Below are 22,149 nucleotides of genomic sequence, written 5' to 3'. Positions count from 1 at the left end.
CGGCACTGAGCACGAGAGGGAGCGGGGTATAAGGCACGGGCGTGGGCGCTTCGCCTCTGTATATTCCATCTCTCCTGCTGTCGGTCGCAAATAATTTTCGTTGCTCGAATCGTCGTCGAGCTGTTCTCGGCTTCCTCAGTGTGGGCCAAAGTAGCCGCTTCTCGAGGAGCCCTTTTCGTGTCGTGCATCGACATCCTTCGCATGCTCGTCGCCGTCGCGGAGGCAATGCGCTTTTAAACGGATGAACAGTAACGAACGGGTGCGCGACGAGATCGACACATTGACGACGACGGCGGCGACGACGACGGCGGCGACGACGACGACGAAAGGCAGAAAAAACGAAACGAGAAGCATAGAGGGATATCACCGGGAGTATGGACGAGCCTTCGCCTCCGTAAACCACGTCATCGGGCGAGCACGTTATCCGGAAGGCTATACTCGACCAACAAGACGAAATTCGTAGAGACTGGTGAGTCGAAAGTTGCAATCGAAGAAGAAAGAACCGCCGTGCAGGGGCGGAGGCAGATCGGAGAGCTACGTAGGCAGGAGAGAGGAACGAGTGTAGAGAAGGGCTAAGACCACTAGAGAGGGAGAGATCGAATGGCCTACAGTCTGTCGCCATGGTGATTCGCATCGCCCTATATCGCGTGGACTTCTCTCTCTTTGACTCGTTTCGCTTCGTCCTGCCGCGTACATTAGGTGTCGTCCCGACATTCATCGAGCGCATCTTTTCCGAAAATTTTTCCGCAGAAGAGATCGTGACATTTGACAAGTGTCAGTCAATTGTACACATTCACACTTCGACTCGATTCTCGAAACTCTCTCGACGTATCTCTTCCATTATCTCCGAAAGTAGACAATTTTCTTCCGAACTGGCAACTTGTTGCGATATGTGGTAAACACAACAGCTCTAACGTTATATGAGGAAGAATATATATATATATATATTTATTTATTTATTTATTTATTTATTTATATCCTCGTATATGCACGTAGCAAATGTTTGAGCGTTCAGCGTCACGTATACGGTGGATGTGTTTCATAAAGTGTTCGAACGGTCCGGTAGCACGTAGCTCCTTGACCTCGGGACAAGAGGCTGCGTATTCAAAATACGGGCTGTATCAGCCGGAAACGCGAAAGCTGGTTATAAAAAGGTACTCCAAGTGGTACATTTCATTGGCGTTGGTATATTGGCTCAACATTGACCAATAAAGTGCGCTATCAAGGATGGTGGTTGCTTTCCAGTCGTTACAGTCGTAACATCATTTGTCCTTATTTCGCATTTGATAAAGAGAAAAATAACAGAGATGATACAACTCGCACGCGACTCATATCTTTCGCTGAGACCAGGGACGTAGAAATGAGAGAAGATCGTTCGATAACTCGTCGGATTATTTGATCGGGAGAGTAATTGTCTAATCTTTAAAGAAGAAATTTATAAAGAAACGTTTGAAATATATTACCGATGTTTGAAATATATTGTGTACAAATTAATTCTTTTTTCATGAAACACAAAATTGATTTACGAAAGTCAGGTACAAGTTTAATGTTTGAAAAAATTTCCATTATTTTCTATGACTTTACTCCATCTGTTGGGTAGCTGATGAAAAAACTTGACGGTTTTGACTCAATAAAGTCATCGATGCTTTTTCGAACCTCGTTTTTAAAATGCGCCAGCTGATGTTGAAGCGACCAAAATAGGTGGTAATCTGACGGGGTTAGATCTGGCGAATAAGCCGCATAAGAGAGAATTTCCCAGCCCTGATGAGATCCTTCGTCTCTTTTGCAGTATGTGACCGCGCATTATCGTCCAGCAGAATCATCTGTCTCAATTACATTGCTTTTTACAAATTTTATGTGTCACAGCTCCTTTACCCAAAGCGGAACAAATTATTTCAAAAGAGAGACTGCATTTTTATTCAATTGGAGTGCAAAAAGGATGATGCTTCGAACAACATCGCGATAACTACTGTTTTCTGAGGTTATTTCGACAAGGCTGTTATAATGCTTCTTAAAGCTTAAGGCATTTTCAAATATACCATAACACAGGGAAAATATTTAAATCTGAACCAGAGTTACAGGACATTAAAAGGCACCGTATTAATTTGTAATATGTGTAGTACTTTCGATAAGGTGTTTGAACAGAGTGTACAATTGTTGTACGATTCTTGTCATGTTGAATATATGCCCAGACAACATAAAAATTGGGACATTTGAAAAACGTTATTTATCTGATATTATCTCGTTGTTTAGATATTTTCGTATGTCCTACTTGGAAATTAATTGTATCGTGCATTTTTTGTCGTTTCGTGCGTAGGTTATCTAATCTTTCCGTATTTGCTGGTGTGTTATCTCTCTTTCCCTCTCAAACAAATCGTTCGTCGATCGCGCGGATGGAGATCTGCTCTGTTCTAAAGAAGTTATTCCACGTAATACGATCTCGGAAATTATTATCTCTACTGTATTGAATTATTCTCTCTATGGTATTGAGATAAAGCGGTATCGGAAGAAGCGATATCTACACGAGAATGTCCCAAACGGTTCAGATAGAACGGGTGAAACTGAACAGAAAATACCATTTTACGCAAAATTTGCAATAATTAGTGAGGAATTAAGTATATTGTCCGGGCTAATGAACAAAAGGGTACATTAGACAGAGAAAAATTGCTTATTTCTGAAAATCTAGCAACGATGAGCATCAACTAAAGGCGGAGTAACGCGGCATGTGACATTGGAAAAAAAACACGTTTCTCACTATCAATATATATCGTTGCTAAATTTTCAGAAATTTTCAGAAATTTTTCTTTATACACGTTTCCCGCGCGTTAGAAAAATAATTAATTCCTCAAACTATTGCGAATTTTGCAAAATGGCATATAATTTTTCTGCTCACAGGAACGGGACATCCTGCATATTAGATGAAAGGAAATTCAAAAAAAGTGTTGCAAACGTCCTGACCGTACATGATTAACGCGCTTCACCGTACAACCAACTCTTACCGAGAGCTCCCGCGACCTAGCGGCGGCTTGACGCATTAATCGGTATTGTGCCGGAGCCGGAGCTGGAGCCGCCGGAGAAGCCGCTGCAGTGTCGCGTGCATCGCGTGTGTCTACCGCGCTTCGTTTTTACTTCCACCTCATCGTCCTACCTCTCTCTCTCTCTCTCTCTCTCACTCACTCACTCACACACACGCATATCCCCTCGGTCTCTCCCCGTCCATCGCGTATCGTCCGTGCCGCCCGAGTTTCGCGGCCGGCCTGTGCGAGCAAGATCGACGCACCGCCGTCGTCCATTAACGCGCGCGTAATCGTGCAGCGTCGCGGCGAGAAGCGATACTCGCAATGGCGCGATCGTGTCGCGCCGTGGATTCGACGTGTGCATCGCGTAGATGATACATCGGTTGCTGATTCCTGTGGTATGGTGTTTACGTCGTGCGACAGGATCTATCGTCCGCGTTACCACGACGGTACAGCGAATAACTCGACGACGGATCTCGGACGCGAGCCGCGTCGTGAGCCGCCATGAGACGCATCAGCGGTAAGTCATCGTTCGCGCGATCGCCGACCTTACGCGCGCGCGCCTCTTCCCGCCCGCGGAAACTCCTCTCCGTAGCTTTCGACTTTCGCGCTTTCTCGCTTCGTTTCGTCAGGTCGATGTTACACTGTGGTAGCACGTTGTAACGCCGCGTCGTATGTTCTGCACACGATCCGATCAATCCATTGTGTATCAACCGCGAGAGTTTGTAAGCTCGAATTTTCGACCGATTTACACGCGGTCTGTAAATCTTTGTGCGCACAGCTATTACTGTGCTTGCATACGATTTGTGCCACCTCGAGATAGCGCGTGCAATACTGTAGCATACAGTGTATACCGATTGTTTCCTCGCAACTTTTGCGCTTGAGGCGAAAATTCGCATTCAAACGACATCACAAATACATACGGACTAGTTTCTAAAGTATGAACATACTTTTCGTACTCGCTATCCGAGTATGTATCGTCGCTGCATACACAGAGTTTTCCAGTATTAATATAAAATATAAATAAATTTACTTTTTATCTCGCGCGGTATATCGTGCAGATTTTTTTCTCGAAGAAAATGTACAAATTACTTGTGTGTAAAATTCGCTGGAAAAAGACTTGTTAACTCGCGGGTGATGAATGTGTTCCATATTGACGATCCATATCGAGCAATCTTACGTGTAATCGTGAATTCTCACACGTTGTAAAGCAACATTTAAGAAATATTACGATCAGAATAATAGCAACAGCAGCCTCTCAAGAAATAGCTACAGAATCGCGTTGTGGAGGCCGTTTAATCCTCGCTCTTCCTCCCCCCTTGAATGACAATAGAAAACTCGTACGGTGAAGTCGAGCCAATCCGAGACAAGCCACGGGAGCGAAATTCTCTGCTATCGTTCATTTAGTCGTAAAGTCCTTAAGGTTCTCGTCGACGTCGTAAATTAAAACGGATCGTCTCGTAAACCCGCTTTTGTAAGTGACGAATGATGTCATTTGCTTATGTATCATCGGACGGATTGCTCCTCCATGAGTTTACCTTTACTTCGAGAAACGCATATACGAGAATCACTGATGGATAACGACTACTGTTAATTGCGATATATTTGTATAAAAGTTTCAACGAGTGATTCTTCCGTGTCGAAATTCTCGGGAAAAACAAATTGACGGAATCGCGTCCCGATGTTGCGCCTTCCGATCGAAACTAACGCGAGCTTCATTAACTTTGATTTCAAGGCGATTCGCGGTTAAATTCACCCGCATCATTCTTATGCACTGGATCAGTCCTTCTCTCTCTCTCTCTCTCTCTCTCTCTTATTCCATCGCGTATAACCAAATCAGCGGTTTCGATGTATGCGACGTACGCGCTTGGATCGTATCCAAAGTGCCAAATTGGGCGAAATCACTGACGGCAGGTTACGGCTCGTTAAAGCGAATCCAACTTCCCGAGTATCGATCTCGTCGATTGGCGACATTAGAATTTTCAATACCAAGGAGAAGAAGGCTTTTTTTGTTTTTGCGGAACTACATAAGCGTTCAGTTTCTCAAATTTTTCAAACGTGTACGAAGGACGACGAATATTCTGACACTCGCCTTGTCGATCGCGTGATCGTTCGCAACATCCGCGCGATATCTTATTCTTGCGACAGACACGCGCGCCGTTCTCGTGTGTGACACCCGCTTCTAACCGCTTCCCCTAACCCGCTTCTAACGTTATCTATAAACACTCGCTTTCCTCGCGGCTCGCTGAGGAATCGCGTTCGACGCGATCGATTCGTTATAGTTTGCTGCGAGGGCATGTGCGAAGGGTGGGAGGAAAGTTTGAGAAGGAAAAGAGACGCGCGACCAGTAAGATCGCGGTGAGTGCCATCCACGGGAGAGAGTGCATTCGACATTGGCTATGTTCCGATATTCACTGCCAGTACTGAAAATCTATAGTATACGTAACATGAACTATATCGATTTTCAGGACTGGAAGCGACCGATATCGGAACGCAGCCATTGTGTCGCTTAAAGCCACGAGAGTTGCCCGCCTCCCTCTCTGGTTCTCTCTCTCTCTCTCTCTCTCTCTCTCTCTCTCTCTCTCTCTCTCTCTCTCTCTCTGAACGAGTCAATTCGAGAAAAAAAAACCCTCCTTTTTTCTCTCTGCATTTCGAGTGTTCTATCTATTTTTTTCCGTCTCGATGTTTCGTGTTCGAGCAGCATCGAGCCAATTTGCGGAAACAGACATAATGAAAACTGTAGTGTTGAAAAGAAAAAAAAGAAATGACAGACAATGGCAACGCGCACACTCTGCCTTTCAATTCTCTAATCAGAGAGAAATCAGTGCGCGATAATACGCGACCGTTGTGCTTCGTTTTTATCGAGGTGCGAGGATATTCTCGCTGACACACTTTGCCGATGACCGCGGGGAAAATTTTATCGACAATGCCCCTATTCGCAATTATTCGCCGCACCGCTTGATTATCGATCTGGCTTTCAACGTTATCACGCCGCGCAAACGTGAAAACAGATATACTCTCTACGACTAGATTACGAGAGAGAGAAAGAGAGAGGGAGAGAGAGAATTCGCATTTCGTTTATTTGCAAAAAGTGACCGTTTTTTCTGCTTTTAAATTTGGTTCCATCATGCAGTATGTACATTAAATCGTATTAAGACAACATTCCTTATCTATGCGTATCGCATTATTAGAGCAAAAATTATCCGGTTTCTTGTCTTTCGACGATTATTCGCGCCGTCGAGACACCGATACGAAGAACGATAAAGAATACAAATCAATAATAGAAAACGATCGAGCTATCGATTATAATTGCAGGGCAAGACTACTCGTTCCTGCCCGTCCTTGACGAGGATCCACTTCGGCGATCGTCCACCCCGATGCATTATGCAAATTGCTCGGGCCGGTCGCGGGTTGCCGCGCGCGTATTATTTCTTTTTGTTTTTTTTTGTTTTTTTTTTAACTTCCCTTCTCTCTTCCTCCGCGAGAACGCCGAGAGGCCATCCAGCGTATTCTTAAGTCGCGTTCACATCTACATGACCTCTTCCCGTATCGCAGGATACTCCGTGGAGTATCTTCTGGGATATCTTTCGTATACTATATCTGTGATTCATTTTCGTGATGTTGGATCGAAATTAAACGAAGCGAAATTATCTGCTTCGTCGACAGACGAGAGAGCAAGAGAGAAATAAAGCGCGATCTTCGCCCTTTTAACGATGCAAGAGGACAGACTAGAGTCATCGTCGAAAAAAACGTAACTTCTCACGAGAATACATACATGCTTTTCTTCGTATCTTTGAAAATAAATACATTCGAAAACGCATCGACACGTTGTTGCAATACTTCGATGCTGCACTGACACGCCATCCAACTGAATTCGGTCTACGAAAGGTCAGAGAGCGTGTTTTTCGTGTGTTTTACAGCTTTATCGTTCGACAAAGTGTACGATCATACCGACGCGCACGTTGTTCCTCCTTTACCTTTCGTATAGTTATATACACGTGTTGAACAGCGATCGGTCGAACTGCCTTACACACGAAGATTGACGATTTTATATCGAGGGATCTCGATAAACACACACATACACACGCATATTACTTACTTTCTCCTCGAGTTATTAAACAAAGGCAGAGATATGAAAAGTACATGATAATAATTCCAAGTGAGAGAGAGAGAGAGAGAGAGAGTTTATCAAAGTTGGCACTGTTAAGGTTGCAAGATCCAATCGGTGATTTTCTCTTCCCTCGTAGTAACCAATAGCCGCATAGTCCCAACAAGGTCGAACGGGACATTCCCTCCGACGCGCGTAACCAAAGTCACGCGCGCGTTTCTTTTCTTCCCCTAGAAAGGGCGAGGGGAAGGAGGCGGGCGCTTAAATTGTAACCTTTGGAAAAAGGCGCGTCGTGGCTGTTGCGAAACTTGCGCCGCAACAGCCGGTCGTTCGATCAATGAAACCTCAGTCGCCCTTTTTCCCCTCTTCCGACCGGTCGTTCTCTCGACGTTTCCATACGTCGATTCACATGCTGCGCTTTTCAAAAGCTACCTACGCGCTAGTAGCTCGGCAGAGCAGGGGCGGCCCACGCCGGGCTCCGCCAGGGAACCCGTTCACCCACCTTCGACCTCGCCCCTTCGCGTTTTGCCCACCACCAACCGTGGTTTCACCGGGCCGCCGCGCTTGCGCCCGCACGTTTTCGATAGTCCTGTTTCTCTGCTCTTTTGCGTATATGCCTTCCTCCGGCCGAGTCGCGAACAGTGTCGACCGTTTTAGACGCGTATCCCCGAGATGTTTGCTGTTCGCCGTGTGATTATCTAGTCGCGTTACTCGAATGAAGATAGAGGCGCGCTAACTGATCGAGCTCACAATAAAAAAGGGTCCTTTGTGCGCGAGACGAAGGCGCACAAATGGCGATCACCGCCGTGACCAACTGTCTGGGTCCCCCGCCCTTGCCGCCCGGCAAGCGATTTCTGCAAAAGTCGTCGAAAAAGCTGTCGTCCACTTATACGAGTTTCCGCGACCCCGCCGTAGAGGCCTGGCTTCCTCGCGGGATCCTCGAGAATCCAACGGGAAAGAAAGTGCGCGAATCAACGATCACCACCAAGCAAGGTTTATTCAAAAGTTGCTCCGAGGGTAATCTATGCGAAACACGCTACGTTACGTCTCTGGACAAGTGCATCAGGGCGATTTATGGCAGCTGGAAAAATCTCTTGCATCGTAAGTGTCAGGAAAGTTCGTTTGAGATCCTAGAAGATCGAGGAGGAAAAAAGCTCCTCCCCGATAGATGACGTATCTAATTGATAAATTTCATTCTTTCAACAATCTTCTCATTCCCCCATATAGCGTTGCGTGTATAGTCAAAGTGCGCTATTCCATATTATCGGGCAGCCCAGCCTCGAGCTTGTTTCTTCCCGATCGCGACACTCTGGTTGCGTAATGGACTTTACGCTTTCGTTGTTTCGTTGCCAGTGGACTGCAATGGTAGAGCGACGGCTCGCCGCTCGTACGAAACGAGTCTGCGAGCGGAGGGTACAACAAGGACGTCAATAGGAACGTAACGGTTGAAAGAAAGAGGTAGAGAACGAGCAGAGTAACCGAGAGAGGGAAAGACCAAGATGGAGCTCTACGGCCGTCGTTACGTCGGCGGCTCCGAGCGGCTTCGACATTACTGGATAAGGCGCATTTTCTCGTGACCAACGACGTACACACTGACGGTCGTGGAAATGATGAAAGCAAGAAAATTCTTTCTAAAGCGTATATTTATTGAAGAAGAAGATCTAACTGAAATTAATCAATTATGTCGCAAGTAAAACATTCGCAACACACAGGATCGCGTACACACAAATGAATTTCGTTCCGCTCCTTCGAATCGAAGATTGAAATCGGTCCATATGGAAAATTGATTAAATCTACGCTTTCTCGCACAATCGTTCAGATAAGGGACCGCCAAGCCAAACCATCTCGTCGTTTCATCGACCACCTTTGGTGCCAACCTCGCCGTTGCAACGATCGTTGCATCACCCGATCGTAAACTTGCGTTCGGGAATCGATTCATTCGTCGACGTGACTTTGTACGTTTACGCTCTCGAGAAATCCGATTTCAAGCCGATGCATATATAATGCATTTCATTAGTCGCAGACACATATTGGTACGTAGTTTACTTTTTTACTTCCGCGCTAATGTCCTGTGTGAACGCCGTATCGCGTAAGAGGTATCGTTTGTAACGAGACACGTGCGATAGCGTGTTGGCATCGCTTACGAGTAAAGAAACTTTACGCTCTGGAAGAACCTATATCTGAACGAAAAGGGAGGGGCGACGTTTGTTGAAATAAACGAGAACAGCTATCGAGAAGCGCGATGAAAAGTTGGGATCACGACATCGCTGATATTTCACGCGGTGCGGTATATATCGAGACGACACGTGTGACGCGCGGAAACGCCCACACATCGTAATTCTTCGGTAGATCCGAGCTTATTCCTACTGTGCGATGCCAGGCACGCGTGCTAATTCGATTGTCATTCGCGAATATTGTCAAATATCGTCGCTATTCGCTCACGTAGGATTTATCTCGTTCGTGCTCGACTGCTTGACTTTAGCTAATAATATGTACATAATTTACATTCGAAAAAAAAATACAATTGGATACAAATTGGATGTTTCGTTCGTAAATTACGTTAGTGAATTACGCGGCTCTGGTCGTACAGAGCGAGCTTTCGCACAGTGAGCGCATTGTGCTCTCGCGACGACCTTCGTACGACCGATCTCGTGCGCGATATTCATTTTAATCTCAAAATACATGTGGCAAATTGTAGATGATTTCGAATACTCATCCCCCCGTCTCTCTTTACTTGCTCTATACTAAAGCTCTGCTTTCGACGTGTACGATTCGCGCGCAAGACGGATAGTCGAGCGAAAGATACATCTATTCTTCGAGAATTTCTTTGGAGAAAGTATAAGGTACCAGATACGATCTTCAAGCGTATTTTTTTATATTTACGCGAATTGACATCACGCTTCCTTTGCTCCTCGTTTTGCTATCGATACGATAGAAAGAAAGAGCGACATCCATCACATTGTCAAATGATTTTGGTCCTTGGACTCTATATCCGTCTATAATTTTTCCCCATGCGCGGTTCTTGACACGTCGTCCGTAAAGACGATCTGTCCACATTGCGCAAAACTCGTCAATCTAAAACAAATGTATGTGATCGTTTATTTCATAAATGCTTTCTTTCCGCTCGCATGTTACAGTTGGCGGTATGAGCCGGCCGTCCAAAGCCGTGACCCAAGCGAAGAAAGTAGCACCACCGGCTGTACCAGACGTGTTTCGACACTCTGGCTCCTCTTTCGGCTCGGCTGGATATGCTAGCAGCGAGGATAGCTGCTTCCTCTCCGGAAGCGGCCCCGGAGGTACGACGGACGATGGTTCCTACGGGATGCCATCTGGAAAAAGTCCGGGACCTATTTTTACCCATCCTGGCTTCGCCTTCCCGCCGGTCGTCGGCAAATACGCCCACGCCGAAGACCAAGGTGCGAGTTATCGATGAACATATGCATCTTGCGATATTAATAGATTGTTTCCTTATATATCCAAGGCGGTATCAAGCAGCATTCGAACGTAGTCAGTCGATGATACACGGGGAAAAGATAAATTTCTACAGTATCTCGCACGGATGTCAAGACGTAGTCTTCCGATTATTCCAAAAATTTTACGAACGATTGTGTTGCGCGACTAATACAACTTCTTCCAAGTGTAAATTGCCGTTGCCGATTAAATCTTTATACCGTGTTGTTCCCCTTCTTTTTATTCTCTCCTTTGTCCACGTGCCGATAGAAATATGTTCTCGCCATGTACGAATGTATTGTTGATGAATATATTGATGCCGCTAATGCGGCATCATTTTTCGAGCGCGATCGTTTCACGAGATGATCAACCGAGAGATACGAATGGAAATTTTAGAGATCTCGCATCCTTCGTATGACTCAGTCGAACGTTCAATCGATCTGTAGGTATCGACATGACCCAGAGTCCCGGAAGAGACAGTCCTGGCAGTTCGGGCTCGGGTTCCGGTTCTAGACATTCTACGGCGTCGTTGGATTCCGGAAGAGCGTCCGGATATCATCTGGGACCAAGAGGACCCGGTGCTCTCGCCTCGTCTCCCAGATGTTCCATTAGTTCTCTCGGGAGTCATCCCGATCGACCGGCGGATCTCGACGTTGTTCATGCTTGGTTAACTGAGCTCCAATTCGAGGAGTACTTTCCTTTGTTCGCTTCCGCAGGTTACGACCTTGCTACTATAACGCGCATGACACCGGAGGATCTCACGGCTATAGGTGAGTTTTACAGCAACGACGCGTTTACACGTGTCGTTCGCATAAATTCGCGCAGCAACAGTTTCTCGCCTAGTAACGGATGTACAACACTTTTCAATGTGCCGACATATATACGAGGGCGGTCCGATAAGTACTTAGCCTACAAAAGAAAAACGAAAATTTTGGAAAAGTGGCGATTTATTTCTCAACATAGTCTCCTTTTAGCTCGATACACTTGACCCAGCGATGCTCCAACTTCTTTAACCCACCTGAAAAATACGTTTTCTCGAAGTCTGCAAAGGCCTACGTGGCGGCGATGACCTCCTCATTCGACTCAAATTTCTGCCCGGCGAGTGACTTTTTCAAGTTTGGAAACAAAAAAAAAGTCGCACGGGGCCAAATCTGGAGAATACGGTGGATGGGGCAGCAGTTCGTAGTCCAATTCGACCAATTTGACCGAATGAGGAGGTCATCGCTGCTACGGAGGCCTACTTTGCAGACTTCGAGAAAACGTATTTTTCAGATGGGTTAAAGAAGTTGGAGCATCGCTGGGTCAAGTGTATCGAGCTAAAAGGAGACTATGTTGAGAAATAAATCGCCACTTTTCCAAAATTTTCGTTTTTCTTTTGTAGGCTAAGTACNTATATATATATATATATATATATAGGGGACGAAATTTTCGTTTCTACGTATCGAGCCTTGTATCTTGATAAATTATTTACAGTTCTTTTATCGTATCGATAATTAAAAAAAAGTTTATTTAAAATCATCCGTCTAATCATTCGTCATACATTACGCAGGTATTACGAAACCCAATCACAGAAAACGATTGAAAGCGGAGATAGACAATTTGAACATAGGAGATGGACTGCCGGAACATGTACCCGGCTCGCTGGAAGAATGGTTGAGGCTTCTCAGGCTCGAGGAATATCTCGGCGCTCTTCATCAACAGGGTATGCGATCCGTCGAGGACGTGACAACTATTACTTGGGAAGATCTCGAAGACATCGGTATCGTACGTCTAGGACATCAAAAGAAATTATTATTGGCAATTAAAAGAGTTAAGGATATTCGCGCTGGCAAGCGTATACAGCCGCTTGATCTAGCACGCCTGCCGCCGCATCCTGGTCATACGCAGGTAAATGATAGTTACGATCGATAAGCTTTATCGCGATCGAACCCCGTTGGTATCTACCCCCCAGGCTGGGACTTCTACTTGGAAAATATATGGATTGTCCCTCAGGACGTTGTTATTCAACGTGGCGGGCCTGATTTACCGTCGCCGGACGAGGATTGCTCCTCGCCTGTGCTCAGATCTTTCCAAAGAGGTGACAGCGCTTCCGGTGCTGCTTGGAGAAGTATGTACGCCGCGCTTCCAGCCGATTATAATACGGTCGGTCGTACCGGCTCCCGGGGAAAATCTTTGGAAAGCCTGGAAGACGCTCCTCTCGGTTATCCTCCGTCACCGGCACCGCCCTCCTCCCATCCGCAGCTCCTCGATTGGCGTCCACGCAGTTTCGAGGACGGCGATCTTACGCCTACGAACGACGCTTCTTCGGTGGATACTGGTGGCGGCGGCGGTACTCTTCCACGACCGAGACATTGCCTTGTTCGTCCGCGGCCTGTAGCTAAGGTACTGGATCTCTCTCTCTCTCTCTCTTTCTCTCTGAACGCGTGCGTTCTCACCTCAGGTATTATTTCAGGTCACTGCGACACCGGGCCAATTCAAGTCCTTGCCGAGAGACTTTGACAACAAATATCAGTTAACTTACGGGCTCGAGAGTAGTCCGCACCTTCCGAAACGGTGTCCTCCGTCGCCACCGAGGCGACAAAGTTCCAGGGACGCGACCAGTTCTTCCGTGGTACCGCCATCACCTGGGCCGACAGTTGGCGACGTTGTGATAGATTGCAGCGGTCCGGTGCCGACTGCTTCGTGCGATGATCATCACATTCACCATCATCATCAGCATCACCATTTGCTTCATCATCCGCCGCCGCCGCCACCGGCACCCACGCCAGCACCTTCCACACCGTCGCAACTAAATCGACCGCCTTCCTCTATGTCACGCTCCTGGGGTAGCGTCAGTGTTAACGTTAATGAGGAACACGAGCTGATCGCTTCTCTCGCTTTGCAGCATCGTAATGGATCGGACGCCAGTTTCAAGGTAAGATTTGTTTGTCGTGTCGTTTCACACTTTGTCGTCGAGGCTTTTGCGATGCTTCGCATTCGCTCTGAATTCTTCACTCGCATTTGACCTTGTTGGACATCGAGTGATTTCTCTTTTATGTCCTACTTTGATGTTTATAGTCAAGTTCCAGTACAGAATCTGACTCATTGCCCTTTGCTAATGAGAATGCCGGCACGATAAAGCAAAGGGCTGGTCGAGCGCAAGAGTACGTACCAGCTGGGCCGAACAGTGCAACAGGCGGCCACGTAGTCAATCATCATTCCAGTGGGAGTGAACCCGCGGACGTTTTGAACGATATCGGTAATATGCTTGCCAATCTCACGGATGAACTGGACGCGATGCTCGAAGAGGAAAAACGCCAAGGCCTGAACTCATAATCGTCACTGCCTTCGTTTGCACTTTTTTAATTGACTAAAGTTGCCATAAAGAACACAAATCTAATGACTCTTGTGGTCCCTGGTGGTACTTGGGATAAAAATTCGATTAGTGCGGCGTACACATAGAGAGAGAGAGAGAGAGAGAGAGAGAGAGAGTCGTGAACGTAATTCAAAAACGTTTCAAACGGAATCCTAAACAAGGTGCCCGATAGATTCTTAACGATCCTATAAGAACTTCCAAGACGGAGATATATACCGACACACCGCACACTCGTTACGTTTTTCTTCGTACAGGAGAAAAACAATGCCATGATTAACATGTTGTAACGCTCTAATGGATTTCTGTTTTGTATTGTACAGAGATTATAAAGAACGTATTTTCGCGCCTTTTATACTTTGTTTCGATCGCTTTGCATCTCTCTATTCACCGGGAGAGGAAAGCGAGAGCTTTATCATTGTATGGAAACATACAATATTAGGAAAGAAATATTAAACGTTAGATTTTCCGTAAGGTTTTCGACGCCTACAACAGTAGCGTTGCGCAATTCTCGTTTTTTTTTTCTATTTCTTTCAAAATAGTCTTAGTTTATTGCTCTTTTCTTCGTTCCCCTTTCTTCTCCATCCTCTTCTTTTGTTTCTTTCTTTTGTACGACGGATATCACTCTAACGAATGATGACATCAATCTACTCCATACACGATAAGTTTTTATGCGATTTATATATAAAATATTGACATGGCAGGGGGAAGGGAATCAATTTTCTTACGAATAAGAGTTATTTGTAAATGTATAACCTATGATTTATGTAACATCTGCCTATCTACAGAACATACGATTCGGAAAGAAGCAGATGCATCTTCCGCCGTGTGTGGTTTACATTTGTAAGATATGAAATCTGTGACGAGGGTTCCTCTTCTCTGAGATTTTCATTTCCGTTACAAACACTACATTCCACTTGCGCTATTTTCCATTTCCGTCCTTCGTTGAATCGATCCTATATAATACGATATAAATCGGAACTTTTTATTCACGATTATATATCTCGCTTTGTTACATGTATGTATAATTGTGTCTCTTATCTTCCCCGAACGAATCACTCCATTAGAGAAACTAGAGATATTTGTAGAGATGTTACATGATTACAATGACGAAAAATAATGAAGATCCTTGCCTATATTCGTGATACTTTTACGGAAGATATCACAAGACATGCGGAAAAGAATGCCTTCTAATGAGAATTCTGTAAGAAACGCTATCGACCGCCGCGCAGATAAGATTTCAATGCAATACGATTTAGTACAGAAGCACACGAGTAACATGTATATGCCAATTAACATTTTGTATTTATTATCTGTACTAATGAATATAGAGAGACGTACATATAACACTCACTATTATTGTATGGGTACATCCAGATGTGCGATTCATTTGGAAAATATTCATACGTGTTAAATCAAAGTAATTGTAGCTGTAGGGTGGGGGTAGGGAGGGGGCATGACCGAGTGGTTTTCGTTGAAAATGTGTTACTGGTACGTTTCGAGATCTCAATGTAGTGTTTTGCAAGAGATTTTCACAGGAGATACTCCTTATACAGCATAAGAAACATTTTTTATTCATCCTCGGAATTGCGCTGGCAGAAATTAGAAATCCTCGGAATAGTATCGTCCCATCTAACGTTTTTAATACATATAAAATGGGCCACAGGAAAGTTCACGATATAATATCTAAAAATGTTTATATTAATTTGTGTTACATATATAAATCTTCCATTCACGATTCAGTTATTGCCACCACGTTAAAAGATCACTGTACGTACCAGTTTCGATGACAAAATGCATAATTTATGGTGAAACTATAATTACTTTATACACCACCGTTCCTGCGGCGCACTCTATTTTTAGCCCCTAACGAGGGCTGTAACTGGATTCAGTCGCGCTCCATAGATACAAACATACAAGGTAAAAAGAAGCATATACAGAATCTTGAGGTACACTAAACCTACTTAGTATTAATGGATTCAAAGCGGAGAGACAGTGCAGACTGGAAATTTGTTTTGTTGATTACTTGTAGGTATTATACACACAAATACATACATACATTGCACACGCAACATAGACACCATTGCAGTCGCAGTGAATTTAGGAGAGTGTCATATCTCGCCGTGATAGATATTCTTTTTCAAATTCTCTCTCTCATGAGTATATAAAAACCTCCCTTCCGCGAGAAGCACAAGGAACTTTGAAGTACGATATATCATCCTCCTCCTCATTATTACCTTTTCCACAGTTTTTTATATTAAAAAATAAGGCCGTCGCAAGTTGTAAGCACTGCGTTCCTCCAATGCATACAATAATTTCTTGCGTATACAGACGAATTTGATCGTCAAGAAATCGGTTGTGTACATTTACTGATGCGATACATTGATAGCACTCGATAGAAGCGAATAATATCGAATAGTTTGTTAATTCGTTTCACAGCCGAGGTGACACAAGTCCATTCCGATTCATTTCCCAAATGCATTGCTTCCACATGGTGTATACATGGTGTTACAGTGAAAGCGATTGATCGTTTGTATGAAATCAACGATAATTTTGTAGAGATATGTCGATTAATCACTTTCGTCCCGTTCGTAACATATAGATATTATATACATAGACGCAACAATTATATAGATATATTAATTAGTTATAGATTTTGTACAAACAGACACGTACGTCGCCAAGTCTCGTTCGCAGCGAGCCCAGTGCCCGCCTAAACTGCATTATACAAGCCCCCTATCCCTTCCATGTTGATTTAAATACGCGTTACATACATGATTTGGTTTATCGATTAAGAAGAAGGTGATTGATCTTTAAATAAAGCCAACGGATACACTTATCGGTCGTTTCTCGATCTCAACGAGTGCTCTCAAGGTACACTTTTATGATATCCCAATTATTACACAAATGTACGTCCGGATGAAAAGTCTGCCAAAGATAGATTGTATGATTGAACATCACCTTCGTACATCAATGGTTTATTGTTGTTCTTTGCCAACAAAATGAGAAATTATTCAAGAGGCGCTCGCGCGTGAAACAGGAGGAAAGAAAAAGCTTGGACTGAGAATTTCTGCCCGCGAAATTACAAGGTATCGATTTTCCGTTTTTTTTTTTTTTTTCAAAATACAATATTATTAATAATAAGAAAAAAAAACGGACGGAAAGCTGTTGTAGGTTATTCGCCATGTTTTCATAACGAGAGATCCATGAGTGGATATATTATGATAAAGTTTACATGAATATTTCGCAGGAGGACGCTTCGTGCGCGCGCGCGTTCGTTCCCGTTTCTCGCCGACACGTTGATCGACACGCGCGATCGTGTAGGTGCGCGCGAGCCGTTACTGTGACATTCACTCGACGAAATCAGTGGAGCCGCTGTTCTCTCGAACACGAGAGTAGCTTCGTCCCGAGCGCTCTCTAGAACGCTTGCGCGCGCGATGCGTTCGTCGACACTCTCGACCCTCTCTCGCCGGACAATGCGATGCGACGTGATTACGGATCGATCGGGCCGCGCGGAGAGAGAGTCGACGTGATCTTACTTCGCGGACGGTCGTAGGCAGTCGCAGCGTACGGTGCGCGTTGTGTGCAAGAAAGGCATTTCCTGCGGGCGATTCTTTCTCTTTGAATGGACCGCTTTAGCTGGGAAATCCGCCGCGATCGGGTTAAAGGTCCCCTCGCCTGATTTACCGTTCGTTGTCGCGAGAACGGGCGAGTCGTACGTTTCGCCTACATGAAAATGTCGATCGCGCCTTCTGACCTGGCAGCGGATTGGTTTGCTCGTTTATTAAGGTACTCGTCGATAGCGTTGGAACGTACGCGAGTGTAGTGTAGTGTGGTGTCTTTCTTTCTCCTCGACGACGTACGTTATTACGTACGTCGTCGATGCAGTCTGTGGTTCGCGAGTTTCACTCAAAAAGTGCACTTTGTTAAGGATTCTTACAAATAGGATACCTCCGAATAAGAGAGAAAGAGAGAGGGAGAGAAAGGTAATGTTAATCGAAAATCATCCTTGAGCGAGAGATGCTCTGTATCAATAAATAATGTGTAACGTTGTTTTAACACAACGTGATAGAGATACGCAATTGTACAAGCATGTTTACTAAATATTAAAGTCAGCATTGCCGCGAGGCAAGCATCAGATCTGCTAGTGTTGTCCCGAATTGATGAGTTTTAAATGTCATACGTTTGCGGCATTTGAAATCTTAAGGTGACTCGAATAAAAATGCCGTCTCTATTCCAAAGATTCGTCATTATGTACAACGGCCAAATAGAAAATGGAAAGCGTAGCGTGGAAAGGTTCGAGCGAGCGAGCGAGAGAGAGAATTGTCCTAGTACTCCGCGCACGATCGGCGTCAATCGGCGATGAATATACCACACCTCGCACGATTGCTCGACGAGCGAAATACTTTTAGTAGAATAGACTTTGTATATTTATTTCTTTCTTTCCTTACCTATGGCAATATGTAATTTTATATATACCGCGTGCGAGACCGCGCTCAAATTGTAATCTTGTAAAATATAGAAACGTATATACGCTGCCGAGAGCAATTTTCGGTGAATTTTTAAAGACGACAAACGGCTTATGACAATCGATAGATTGATGGTCGGAGTAAAGGATTTGTTTGGTCGGTCTAATACGCATACACACGTCAGGCAGCGCGAGAAGTACCGTTTCTCAAAACGGTTGGTCGAGAGCGCGACTGTAATTTGCAACGTAAACGTCGTCATACAGTTAGTTTCAGCCTATTGCCAGTCGCAACGTCGACGATCGCCCGCGGAGAAAATACTAAATCGCAACAAGTTTACACCGATTGAAGGATCCGACTCGCCGCCTCGTTGTAGAGGAATGAGACTGCACGAGTAGGGAAGAAAAGAGGAGGAATATATATATATATATATATATATATATATATATAAACATATAATAGTTTATATACAAATGCACAGAAAGCCAACGTTTCATCTTGACTTTTTGTCTCGAGAGTAGTCCCTCTCGACTACCGAAAATCAAAACATTAGCAACATTGACATAATGAATGTCGAGGGCCGAGCGCGAAACATATCATGTACACTTGACCAAAGATGCGATGGGAAGTGTAAGCTTCGCGCGTTCGGAGCGCTCTCTCTTTCGCGCGCGATAACTTTTCTTTCTTCGGTCGGGTAACTAACATATCGAGTGGAAATCGACAAGTAGATTGCACTCTGAGCTACTATTCCATACCTACATACCTACTGACGTTTGTTTGACGACAAATGTCGTTACGCAGTTGCGTAATCATATCATAAAGCAATGACATACCGAGCCGACAGTAGCCGGTGAACGTACTTATCTGATAAAATTCTTTCCCCCTCTTTTTCTTTTCCTTCTCTCTTTCTTTTTTTCTTATTCCTTTTTTCAATCAGACAACTCTCATGTAAATTGCTCTTTCGTCGATCAAATCGCTTCAGTGAATTACGACGACACAGATTTAATGGCTTCCAGTGTCTTTCCTCTCGCTCTGATGTATTCCAAGTTGTGAAAAAAACATGGGAAGGAGCGGCAGAAGAGCAGCATCTTGCTACCGATGAGAGAGCGAGCGAGCAAGCAATCGCGTACCCTAGCAATAACCCGATTCATCGCGAGAGACGCGGGGATTTCGGTCGCTCGAAGCTACTTTCGCCCGCGTGTGCTCTCTCAGGCGAGTCGATCTAGTGGACGTGTACACTAAACGCTCTATGACCAAAAAGAGAGCCGAGTGCGTTCGATCGCCACGTCGGAAAAGTAGACACTTCGAGCGTAGCGTTTTCATTTTCAGATCACGCGGAATCAACCGGAGAACGAGAGAATCGCATTATCCTTACGACACGCACGCGCCGTCTGCTGCGAACCAAGCGCGACATTTATCGGCGCGGAGAAAGCATCTAGTTTTACAAGCCGACAGTTACGGAGTACGTCGTGCACCATGTGTTCGTATCATTTCGGCAGACTCGACTGATCGTCTTCTCCAACTTGGCGATTGGGGAAAAGAGAAAGAAAGAAGGAAGCACCTTTGAAAGAAAGGAGACGAATAATCGGCCGAGCCAGCAGATGTGAGACAGCCGTAAAGTAAACTGAACCGATTGGACGCGAAGGAAAATCACGTCGAGAAGAACGAAGAGAGAGAGAGAGAGAGAGAGAGGTGCCTTGCTGGGCGGAAAGTACCGAGCGTGTACCAATGTGTCCAGGATCGTACGATGGCTGGGGCCTTGTCTGAAAGTGCCCCGAGACCTGTGAGCGTTGTCGCTGTTAACAATACCGCCGTGGACGACGTCGGAAACAACGTCGTCCAACGTGCCAATCACGTGAGATTTCTTTTTATTCGTGACAATTGTAGGACAATCGTAAATAATTATACGTAAGATAAGGTACGTACACGTTTGTTTCGTGTTTCAGGAAGCGCGAGACAACGTTCGGTCCTTCATTTCGACGGAGGCACAGACAGAGCTAGCACTCGACGAGACAGCCGGCGGTGGATCGGCGGCGGTGTCTGGTCGAGCCGAAGAAGCGTTTTCCGATGGCGTTCGAGATGCGATGGCGCGTAGGCGGGAACGACGAATGCGTAGGCAACATCGTCGCGCTTTGAGATCTTGCACCGTACCGCCGACGTATCGTACATCGAGCTGCCAGACTGCTGCGACCGCGCCGGGAGTGCCGTTGGTGCCGCCATCCGCTAGAGGTTTCCTACATCCTCCGCCCCCGCACTTGGGCCTCAGGGGTCTCAGTCTCGGTCTACCCTTTCCGGTGCCTGCCAGCGTTTCCGCCTTTGGCAGGTGAGGAAAAAGAGGGGAGAACCGATCTCATCAACTCGATCGGTCGATTAAATTTGAGAGTTGCAACACTTAAAACTGATTATTAGTAACTAAACGACGACTTGTAAATTCTTCGAGTTTTGTTATTGGCGACTCTTAAATTTAATCGACCGATCAGATTAACCAGAATTAGTGAGACCGGCCCGTTTTCTCTCAGTCGTTCGACTTGCGCGCATACAGGGAAGCCATGTATGTACATATTTCAGTGTTTTTCTTTAATGTGTGTATTATTTGCAACCAATGTCACGGATGGGCCACGATTTCCGTCTGGTATCACTACTTGCACAATTACGGTTAATTCGTCAAATCGATCGTCGTGTTCGCAGAGACGCCGTGGCAGTGCCGAAACAATGCTGTGGCCTGAGTTCTCCGCCAATACGCTGGTCCATATTGGGTGTCGGCTTCGTAGGTCTCGTTTGCACCGGTGCTGGCACTCTTCTCGGCGCCCTGAAAGCCTCCGGTCGTGATCATCTCGTAGGGGTGTTCATGTCCGGTAAGTAAGCAAACATTAGCCTCGCCTTGCCTCACCTTTGTTTGTCCGCCGAATAAGAATGAGCAACGATTGACGAATGAAAGACGTATATAGAGAATCAAAATTACAGGTATAGGAGTGCTTCTAGTGTTGGTGAGTGCAGTCGCCTGGCGGCTGACCAATCAAGATTACTGCGGCAGCTTTTTCGGTTTCACCGGCATTTCCGGTAGGATACCTCCCACGAGACCGATACATCCGTACGCCGCCATGATCTATCCGGAATTCCAGTTTAGAACACCACCGCCGAGTTATCAGGTGATTCGAATGTTGTCCGTTAGTGAGTCGTATTATGAGCAACAGTGCGTTAACAACATGCAAACCGTTGCACTTTTTTTTCTCTCGCAGGCTAGTATGCAAGAATATAGACTTCGATTATTGTTGCTGGATCGTTTGCAGCCTGCATCATCGCCACCACCGACTTACAGATCGAACGCGGGAAGCATCGTGGCACAGGCTCCTTCGGCGCGAGAGAGTCGACCGCCGAGTTACCGCGCTGAATCTAACCTCGCGCCGAACGCGAGCCTGGTACCCTCGAAAAAGGATGCGAATCTCGTTAGGATCGTCCAAACCGAATCCGAGCCGGTTATTCTCAGTGGCGACCAAACGCCACCCGTTACTGCCGTCGAAGTACTGGCGCATCTTTAGATCAAGCCACATATGCTCGCCTTACTACGACCTATGGCCATTTCTTTCAGGGTTTGCGAAAGCGATTGTAATTATGTATCTAAAGGAGACGACCTTTAATTATGTGTATAAATTAATTAATATAAGAACATAGATGCGTGTGGAAGAGATGAAATATATCTTTCAGAAAGAGATTTGTTGAGGTATCAGTAGACCGCGTTGAATTGATCTATCCAAC

At 45.4% G+C, this 22,149-nt stretch overlaps 2 protein-coding genes across 5 annotated transcripts; both read left to right on the top strand.

Moving 5' to 3' along the window:
- The first annotated feature begins 439 nt into the window (after positions 1-439).
- LOC106743279 (caskin-1) lies at positions 440-18,464 on the top strand. Of its 4 annotated transcripts, none has more exons than XM_014616966.1 (8): positions 440-469; positions 2,896-3,537; positions 10,263-10,541; positions 11,022-11,345; positions 12,125-12,462; positions 12,568-12,957; positions 13,028-13,489; positions 13,633-16,766. In XM_014616966.1, exons 2-8 carry the CDS (start codon positions 3,522-3,524, stop codon positions 13,888-13,890), a joined length of 2,067 nt encoding a protein of 688 aa, XP_014472452.1. In that variant the 5' UTR covers positions 440-469; positions 2,896-3,521; the 3' UTR covers positions 13,891-16,766. The 4 variants fall into 4 exon arrangements, with proteins under 4 accessions (XP_014472452.1, XP_014472451.1, XP_014472453.1 ...); XM_014616965.1 differs by lacking the exons at positions 440-469; positions 2,896-3,537 and adding exons at positions 7,691-8,226; positions 17,859-18,464 and having other exon boundaries at positions 13,633-17,716; XM_014616967.1 differs by lacking the exons at positions 440-469; positions 2,896-3,537 and adding an exon at positions 8,578-9,158.
- LOC106743281 lies at positions 17,825-22,105 on the top strand. The gene is made up of 6 exons (XM_014616972.1): positions 17,825-17,913; positions 19,723-20,248; positions 20,340-20,716; positions 21,082-21,248; positions 21,358-21,542; positions 21,633-22,105. The coding sequence occupies exons 2-6, from the start codon at positions 20,141-20,143 to the stop codon at positions 21,930-21,932; spliced, it is 1,137 nt and encodes a 378-aa protein (XP_014472458.1). The 5' UTR covers positions 17,825-17,913; positions 19,723-20,140; the 3' UTR covers positions 21,933-22,105.
- The last annotated feature ends 44 nt before the right edge of the window (positions 22,106-22,149 follow it).

The sequence above is a fragment of the Dinoponera quadriceps genome, unplaced genomic scaffold (assembly GCF_001313825.1).
Source record: "Dinoponera quadriceps isolate SergipeBrazil2010 unplaced genomic scaffold, ASM131382v1 scaffold616, whole genome shotgun sequence".
Lineage (NCBI taxonomy): Eukaryota > Metazoa > Arthropoda > Insecta > Hymenoptera > Formicidae > Dinoponera > Dinoponera quadriceps.
This window is presented reverse-complemented; position numbering and strand designations above follow the sequence as displayed.

Excerpts from the sequence above, each read along its gene's own strand:
- LOC106743279 (XM_014616965.1), top strand. The coding sequence starts at position 7,917 with ATGGCGATCACCGCCGTGACCAACTGTCTGGGTCCCCCGCCCTTGCCG. Across the intron at positions 12,463-12,567 it reads CGCATCCTGGTCATACGCAG|GACGTTGTTATTCAACGTGG; the intron begins GTAAATGATAGT and ends ATTGTCCCTCAG. Across the intron at positions 12,958-13,027 it reads GTCCGCGGCCTGTAGCTAAG|GTCACTGCGACACCGGGCCA; the intron begins GTACTGGATCTC and ends GTATTATTTCAG.
- LOC106743281 (XM_014616972.1), top strand. The coding sequence starts at position 20,141 with ATGGCTGGGGCCTTGTCTGAAAGTGCCCCGAGACCTGTGAGCGTTGTC. Across the intron at positions 20,249-20,339 it reads TCGTCCAACGTGCCAATCAC|GAAGCGCGAGACAACGTTCG; the intron begins GTGAGATTTCTT and ends TTCGTGTTTCAG. Across the intron at positions 21,543-21,632 it reads CACCACCGCCGAGTTATCAG|GCTAGTATGCAAGAATATAG; the intron begins GTGATTCGAATG and ends TTTCTCTCGCAG.